Here is a 9172-nt window from a genome sequence, read left to right as displayed (position 1 = left end):
TGCTGCCCGGGTACGGGCAGCGGCTGCAGGAGGTGGCAGGAGCTGCCCCGGTCCCGTCGCTGCCTCGGCAGGCCTGGCACAGTGGTGCTGGTGGCAGTCCGTGACTCTCGCTCGTCACCTCTGGCTGAGGGCAGGTGTTCCGATGTGGCACTGCCTGTTTCTGCTGCCCAGGGACACCCACTGTCATACCCTGGGAGCCAGCGCTGTTCTGTTTACTGCTAGGGGACTACACAGCTACGTACACGAGGCTCAGAGCTGGTGAAAAGGGATCCTAGTTTTTTCATGGAGATGTTGACAAAACCTGTGCCATGCAAGATCATCAGAGACTGTAGTGACAGGACAAGGAGTAATGGGTTCAAACTTAAACAGAGGAAGTTTAGATTGGATATAAGGAAGAAGTTCTTTACTGTAAGGGTGGTGAGGCACTGGAATGGGTTGCCCAGGGAAGTTCTGAATGCTCCATCCCTGGTGGTGTTCAAGGCCAGGTTGGACAGAGCCTTGGATGACATGGTCTAGTGGGAGGTGTCCCTGCCTGATGGGTTGGAACTAGATGATCTTAAGGTCCTTTCGAACCCTAACTATTCTATGATTCTATAATTCTACCTCAGTATGCATCTTTTTGATATGAAAAAGGGTGTTAGTGCAGACTAGCTTCCATATAGGCATATTTAGAAACTAGAATGGCAGCATCCTTTCCTTGCCAGTAGTGTTCTTCCTGTTCTGTAGTTTTGATTTCAGTGTTTTATATCATTAACTGTCTATTTCTGTTGACTCATAGAGTGGGGCTGGTTTTATGGCCGAAATAAAACCTCTTGGGATTTTTCTTAATAGGGATTTTCTTTTCTTAGTGAGATGCTATTTATTCCCATTAATGTTATGGAAGATTAGATCTAATATTTTGCTGTTCATTCCCACAGGGTGATTAATTATCCAATTCTGTTTCCCTGGTGGCTGAGCTTGCAAGAATTACTTGCTCTCAATGGGATTTCTTACTAAAGTAATTCCTGCTCTGTAGATTGTCAGTGGACAGGATCAACTGAGGTTCCATTTCCAGAAAGGAGGCAAGGGAGGAGAGAAAGAAACATATCAAGTTTAGGGGAGGGTAGAAGGATTTCTGCTCCACCCCTTAATAATGTCTAGTTAAAGGCCCTCACTGCATTAGACTGACAGTTTCACACCCCAAGGGTGGCAAACATGGTTGAGGATAAATGACCTTTGTTGACAAGATAAGTAAAGTGTTGGCAAAGTGTGAAGGACTTACCTTGAAGGATCTGCTGTTTTCCTACCGGGGGACCCCATATCCTGTCACAGTGTGCAGTGCGGATATGTTCCAAGCTCTGGAGGACCTGGAAGCCAGAAGAGATGATATGGTGCTGGTGTCCTACCCCAAATGTGGTGAATAAGTTATAAATTGCTTTTTGTGAGCCACGATACTGTAACAAATGAGCTGAAACAATGAGAAGGCAAAACAACTGAATGTGGGTTTATATTATGTGAGGACATTGGGCATTCCTGCTGCAGCCGGAGGCAGCAGGGTTTTGTCCAGCTTTATGTTACTCAAGCAGGCTTTTTAATATGGTTTATGTTTCTGGAAGGAAGCTTTGAAACTTTTTTGACTGAAGAAGTAAGACTAAAGCATATTTTTTATATATATAGCAGTGACACAAGACAACTTTGCCAGTATGATAAAGTGTTTTCTGGAAAGCTTGTTAGTAATGTAGTGTAGTGTACAAAAGCAATAAAGTTATGCATTAGACTTTTTAATGAGTAGAAGGTGTCAGGACACAGCACCTTCGCTTGCAAAATTATAAGCTCTTTCTTGGCATTATTCAGTATCAGCATTGTTTTTTGTGTTCTGTTTTGTGACTGCAAAATGGTATTGAGTCAGAGGCTTGCAGAAAGGAGGAAAGGTGCAACAGGAGCAGTGAAAAAAAAACAAACAACCCACTGCTTGATTTTGACCAGTTTTAGTAAATGTCAAGTGTGACATGGTTGCTTACAAGAATGCTTACAAGAAACGGATGGGTTTTGCTAATCTAGGAAGTCCTCCCCCAAGAATATGTTTCTTATTTAAAACCTAAGAAGCAGAAGCTTCTTGGGTTGTTGAAGAAGGTGGTTGGAGAAAATGTGGGTCCAGAGAAGGATTTCATTTCATGAACATGGTGGTGGATGCATTCAAGTTGGGCTCTAACCAGGGAGTCCTAGATCAAGATCTCATTTGGCACACAGAATCCATGCTGGCTAGTGAGTTCTGATCTGAAAAGAGACTTTTGTATGTTTAAGGGTGTAGGAAGTATGCCTGTAATGTTTAGGGTGAATTTATAGCAGCTGTGAGACAGAATACCGAACCAACAGGAAGAGAGGGAAAATACAAAAGAAGAGAGCTAGCACAAAATATGAAATGTGCATCTTTATTTTAAGGATCCCATAATTCCTTTGGGTTTGGGTCCAGCATTTTGCTGGACACTAGGAAGGCCTAAAAGGTCATTGTGAAAGCTTAGCTTTGATTTCTCATCGAGTTTGGAAGAGTTCAGACATGGAGCTGTGATGCTGATAGTCTCTGAGGTTTAGTAACTCAGTAAACCTCTCCTGCTTTGGGAAAAGGATCAGTAGATAAAGATCTCACACTGCTAATACTGGGCAGTTTGTGGTAGGTCAGTGTCATGGTTTAAGCCAGTAGGTGTTTTAGAGACTAGGGATTTTAGCTGTATCGACTGAAGGTTTTTGTTAAAATTTGTATTTGTGCACATGCAGTTAATATTGGGCAGATGAGGACATGGATTTGGAACTCTTAATGCTTTTGGCTCTGATCTGTGTATAAATGGGAGAATGATATAAATCATAGAATCATACAGTGTCTTATAAATAAGTATGATTGGGTGGTATATAAATGTAATATTCTAAGACATTATGTGATGTGTACAAATTGTATAAACATTACTGTACTATGCTGACATACCAGCTGCTTCCATTCAAGCATCCTGAGGCACTTTGTGTAGCATGGGGTGGAAGTTATTCTGTTCTGGGAATAACTTTCCACTGAAAGCATGAGGTTAAAGCTGTTTGCATTGCATGTTCCTTGCTAGTGCCTCTGGCAGCTGTGTTCACAGGGGACTTTCAGCGTGCAGGAGGCGGCAGCTCCGCAGCTCCATTTCTGTGGGCCTGGTGGGAAGCCTTCCAAAGCACCTCCCCACAAGGATGCAGGGAGGGTGCTGTGGGCCAAGGTGAACACACTGTTCCCTTGCTTTGTCCTGCCGGCAATCGGCAGAGTATCAGAGGAGCAAATGTGATTCCTGGAAACTTCGGGAAAGCAGGCACCATGGCACAGCTCCAGGAGCTGGCCACAGGTTCACACTGAAGAGGATCCAGTATGGGGGAGGCTTTGCTGCAAGATCCCTTCCAAAGGGTCAGAGGTGGGGAGAATGCAGGTGTCCAGTGGGTAACAGCTCTTCTAGCACTTGTTCTGGTGTGCACTTTATAGAGACAGCGATAGGCACAGAGGACAAGTGCTAGCAGTGATATTGAATAGGTGACTGTATTCTGTCCTTGACCTAGGGCATAGAGAGAGCCAGGTGCTGCCCTTGGCAAAATGAGTGACGCTGCTTACTCACTGCTTCCCTCTCCTATCTAGAACCTTCCTAGATGCTTCTGCAAAAGACAAGAAAGCTCCTGTTATTGTCTGGCACTCTTTAATGAATATGGTAAAATGATGTTAAGTGCATTGTTGATCCAGTTCTGCCCCCATACCACATAACCAGTTATAAGTGAGCCCTTGGTCACAGATAAGAAGCTGCTGAGGATCTCATTAATGGAAGGCATTATTTTATTTATAATCATTTGAGAACTTCAATACTGTTTGTCATTTGATGACTGTCTATTATGCTGAATTAGCCATGTAATGAGAAGGCTCTGGGATCTTATATAAACCTCTGCTATGTTTCATTTTGTTCTCTGGGTTTCTTAGTGCAGGTGTGAACTGGCTTATTGAGATTTTAAGTGATTTGATATTTACAACTATCCAGAGTAAACCTGTGAGCACAGAACTACCATTTATTGAATGTGGAGATCTAGGTAAATACCAGGTTAGTGAAAAGAAGCTATTGAACTACTTAAAATCTGTTGTTTTCTCTCTCCTGCACCCCCGCACACAAGTTATTAAAATGAAGTCATGCAGCAAGTAAAGATATTTCTCCTGAGAGGGAAAAAACGATAATCTGGGATGACTAATGCCTTTTGATTAGGGGCTGTTTCACACAAGCGACTCTCGCAAATCATTGCTGCACCCATTTAATAAACCTGTTCTCACTTATGGTTCTGTTTATTTCTAAAGAGATGAAGCAAATTCCATCTCCGAGGACTTTGGCAACACATCTGAATTACGACTGCCTCCCCAACTCTGTTTTCAAGAACAAAGCCAAGGTGGGCTTTTTCCTTTTTCCAAGAACAAGCCTCATCTCTCTGACAGTGCCAGCGTGCAAAAGTGATTTTGGGACCACGTCCTTTTCTTGCACCCAAGCAGGTCGCACTGGGGGAAAGCAGCTTGGAGACAATGGGAGTCTTATGATGCCTAGGCTAGCTTAGCACCCTCTGTGATTTATAGTAGTTTTAGGGGTGCTGTAGTTGACATAAACAAGAACAGATCTAGAGGTTGTTGCAATGCTCAGAAATGGCTGGAGTGTCACGCTTTCCTTTTTTATATTACTCTTCTATGCACAGCCATAGTGGGAATCAATGTGGCAGCAGTATCTCTGGGACATTGGCTCTCTCCTTGCAAAGAGTCACACTGTTAAAGCTTCAGTATTTCTGATACTTGGTCACTGATCAGTGAAGGATACATAGCACTCACGAGATGTATCACAGATGAAGGAAACAACTGGTTAAGGGATGAGGACTTGTTCTGTGTTTCACTGGTATTTCACTGTCCTGTAAGAGACGGGAAAAAATGTAATGCGTATAGCAAAAAATTTAAATATGTATAAGGTGTTTTCAGAAGTGTTCATGCTTCTCTAAGGATTACAGTCTCTTAGGATTTTAAGAACATTATTGCCATGCTTTGAAAAATGGGAGATGTTTGTAACAGCTGCAGTTTCCTCAAGGAGAGTCAAACAGAGATTTTCCTAGCAGAGGGTTGGGAAATGGTTGCTTACAACTTATCCCAGATCTTATGGGATAGTATTCAATCACAATATTACAGTTTTCCCAGTTGCTTCTTTCTACAGTTGCTTCATGACATAAGCAAATCTTGGAGGTTGTAAGAAGGTCTTTATTGTGTTCATGTTGTAAGTTTGTTCTCCATGCCTTAACTAATAAAATATTTTGTAGCCCCCAGTATGTTATTGATTGCAGAATGTTTGGTTATATTCTCATTTTTGGTTGCCAGGGGAAATAAGTGATCTAAACTTGTTGACTTCTTTTTCCCACTCCAGATACTAGTGTTGTTTTGAAACCCTAAAGATACAGCTGTTTCATTTTTCCATTTCCACAACAATGTGCCAGGCATCCCCAGTTACAGCTCTTGGGATGAGTTCTTCTCAGAGTTCATGAATGGGAAAGGTATTGTTGCAGTTACCGAATGTAGCTGAAGAAGCATCAGAAAAAAAAAGAATAAAATTAAAAACAACTAAATGGGGCCGTTGGGAAAACAGCTGTGTCATAATTAGTTTACTGATGGCCATATGTCATGATAAGGAGGCAGCTGAATGCCAGAATGGGGAGAATGTCCAAAAGATTCTTTGCTTCTGGGTATTTTGCTCTTCCAAGCAAGGGTGAAGGAGTTGCATGGCAGCTGGACAATAGCATTGGGTCAACATTCTGCCACTTAGTGATGAATGAAATGCTACAGATCTGAAGTGTTAATAAAATGACAGTTTGATGACTTTACTGCTTCTGAACATGAGGCCAAACACCTCATTAGTAACCCAAGTTTTAGGTTTAGACCGATGTGTGGCTTTGGCTTTTAGGGGATGTTTAAATGACAGTAAGTAACAGAGGGGAAGCACTTAGTTAAATTCGTATTTCTGTGTGGAAACCGTTTACCTATAAAAAGTCTAGAGGAAACCTCTGTCATTCTGTTTTATGGTAGCACAGAAAGGGCAGGCTGTTCTGTTCCGTTCCTTTGCATGGATGAGAAATAAGTACCCAGTAAGAAAAGAATATCACGCTGATGCTTTTATTTTCTTCTTTACAGTCAGCTGGGGATCCTGTTTTGATCATGCAGTCACCTGGAACAAACACATTCAGGATGAGAATACTATGACTGTAATATATGAAGACCTTAAAGAGGTAAAAACAGTTGCTATGAACTGACAGGCAAAACACATCTGAGCCCATTACTTGAAATTTGCTGAAATTAACAGGAAAATTTCAGAAACCTGTGTTTGAGAGACAGCTTGAGTCTAGCTATACAAAAGCTGAGCTCCAGTGTAATGCAGAAAACATGGTGAAGGAAAATGTATTGTTAATAGATGATAGCAATGCACATCCCAAGTGAGTAACTCCTTTATTAGAGTAAGCATATTGCATCTTTCCTTTTCACTTTTAGAGCCTGACTGCCAGCTTAAAGCAGATAGCTGAGTTCTTTGGATTCTCCCCAGCGGCAGAGCAGATCCAGTCCATTGCAGACAAGGCCACTTTCCAGGCAGTGAATGATAAGGCTCAGGAGATTCATGGTGCTGTTGGCTCATTTCTTTTCCGCAAAGGCAAATTTGTTTGTATTTTTCCAGGGTGAATAGTGGTGAATGGTAGCACTGCATCTTGAGCAGACAGGAGTTTGGGTCGGTAGGTGGTTAATCTTTATATACAATTTTCAAGGTTGGGAGTTCTTTAAGAAACACTTGGTTGTGCTTCAGGACACTGTCACTTGATTTCTTCACAAGGGCCAGTACCATTTGTAAAAGCTTTATATAATATGATAAGCAGAAGTGCCCTACATGTAGGACACCTTCAGTCATGGTATGCAGTAAGCATCTATTAAAACAAGAGTTTTAATTTGGCTTCTGTGAGTGCTGGGGATGGCCTGGCATTGGGTCTGCAGAATGCCTCTGCTGATTTTTCTTCTTGAGTTTTCTAAATAGCCTGTGTCATTGCCTAGGAGCCTCAGTCAGCACGTGGAATCCAGACACTGCACAGACTGAGCTATGTCTTTTGCCCATGGATCAAGCTAGGGCTGTAGACTCAGACAGCCTCAGACTGGGGACTCTCGAAAATCTAGATTCAATGTAAACTGTACCTTAGAGGAGTGCACAAAGCTCTTGCTGTTAAAAGCCATATCTCTGAACTTTCTGTATTGCTTTCACAACTGCTGGTCATCTTATGGTCCTCTGCAGCTGTACAAGGTGCATGCCAAAGCTTTGAAGGCAGACCAGTAGCTTCCTGTATTCACTTTATGTTCACATTCTATTGAGGACACCAAGCAGAAGGAAAACATAGGAGTTTCTTTCTTGGGTCAGAGATTTTTTTTCTTGAAGAAAAAAAATAAAAAAACAACCCTGTATGTTTTAAATCATACTCCTTGGTACTTACAGTCAAGGGTAATTCTTTACTTTCCTTTATATAACAGGTGTTGTTGAAGACTGTAAAAATCTTTTCACTGAAGCTCAGAACCAGGAAATGGATGCCAAATTCAAAGTGCGCTTAGAAGGAACTAAGCTGGGAGCAAAGTTAAAATATGATGTGTACTGCAAGGTCTGAACCTCCTTTATGGAAAAAACCTCATGTTCAGGCTGCTTTTCATTCACTTTTGTGAAATAAACAGAAACCAGGACAATACCTGATTAAAAAAATATTGAAAATGCATGTAGTTTGGAAACCTGTTTCTGCTGGCTTAACTTACTCAAGCAACCCTTGCTTGTGCAGCTAGTATCATTGACTTCACTGGCTTTTCTTAAATGACCTGTAGTTCTTTGGCCTCACTTGTTTTTTAACACTGATTTTTAGCTAATAATTAATTTTATGTTACCTGATAGAATCCTATGTGGGATATATATATGCAGTAGCTAAACCTACTGAAATCACTGGAAGTATATTTGGTACATTGGAAGTGATTTTCCAAGAGATTTTTTTAAAGCAATCATAAAGTGTCATAATTCTTAATTTCTACATTCAAAGTACTAATTTATAATTTAATTTATGAGGTTCATAGTATAAAATGAAATTTCAAAAGGTCATGTTGTAGTTGTGTCTTTTGCTACTTTCTGTGTGCTGATGAATGTGACAAGTAAAGGAACTCAGTGGTGGAAATTTTCTTCCCCTTTTGGCAATAATATTTTTTTTTTCCATTGATGATGTGAGATCTCATCCTGAGCAACTAAAGGAGTTGCCTTGGATAGAACTTGCTCATGGAGATTGGAGTCCCCCTCCTGGTGGTGGCTTGCTTTGTTGCTTCACCTCAACGCAGGGTTACTCGTGGGAAATTGAAAACATATGTTGAGAACACCAGGTTTTGTCCACTTGATTGTTGGGACTTCTGAGCTGTGGGATAGAGGAGCTCACACTGGAGCAGGTTTGCTGCAGGATTTGTGACCCTGCAGGGGACACATGCTGGAGCAGTCTGTTCCTGAAAGGCTGCATGGAAGGGACCCACACTGGAGCGATCTGTTCCTGAAAGACTGCACCCCACACCCCATGTAAGGGACCCATGCTGGAGTAGTTTGTGAAGAACTGCAGCCTGTGGGAAGGATGCACGTTGGAGAAGTTGGTGGAGGGCTGTCTTCTATGGGAGGTACCCTACACTGAAGCAGGGAAAGAGTGTGAGGTACCTTCCCCTGAGGAGGGAGGCATGGCAGAGACAATATATGATGAATTGACCAGAACCCCCATTGCCCATCCCCTTGCACTGCTGCTGGGTAGAGATAGAGAAACTTGGGAGTAAACTTCAGTCTGGAAAGAAGGAAGGGGTGAGGGGAAGGAGTTTTTAAGATTTGGTTTTATTTCTCATTTATTTCTCATTATTCTACTGGAAAACCACAGGTTTACCACAAGTGAACTTCAGTGCATAGTTAGGAACGTCTTGTAATTTTGTAGAAAAGGATCAAGGCAGATGTGAAGTTGCTTTCAAGATTAACAGCTGTAATAATGGCCATTTAAAATTAAAACACCAAAAGTGGGGTACCAGTGAGGATTGAAGAGGAAAACAGAACAAACCAACCCAAACCATATCAGAATGAAGTGGGTT

General features: G+C 41.8%; 1 protein-coding gene across 1 annotated transcript; it reads left to right on the top strand.

Moving 5' to 3' along the window:
* Positions 1-634: 634 nt before the first annotated feature.
* Positions 635-8038, top strand: SULT6B1 (sulfotransferase family 6B member 1). Its single transcript, XM_061471078.1, is given in 8 exon segments — positions 635-1207; positions 1210-1395; positions 3970-4086; positions 4331-4419; positions 5427-5553; positions 6188-6282; positions 6542-6698; positions 7559-8038. Coding segments are annotated over 8 exon segments (915 nt in total). The 5' UTR covers positions 635-1194; the 3' UTR covers positions 7690-8038.
* The last annotated feature ends 1134 nt before the right edge of the window (positions 8039-9172 follow it).

Source organism: Pezoporus flaviventris, unplaced genomic scaffold (assembly GCF_033815535.1).
Source record: "Pezoporus flaviventris isolate CSIRO_AGI_PZ_B2104156 unplaced genomic scaffold, CSIRO_AGI_Pfla_v1 ptg000066l, whole genome shotgun sequence".
In the NCBI taxonomy this organism is placed as follows: Eukaryota; Metazoa; Chordata; class Aves; order Psittaciformes; family Psittacidae; genus Pezoporus; species Pezoporus flaviventris.
This window is presented reverse-complemented; position numbering and strand designations above follow the sequence as displayed.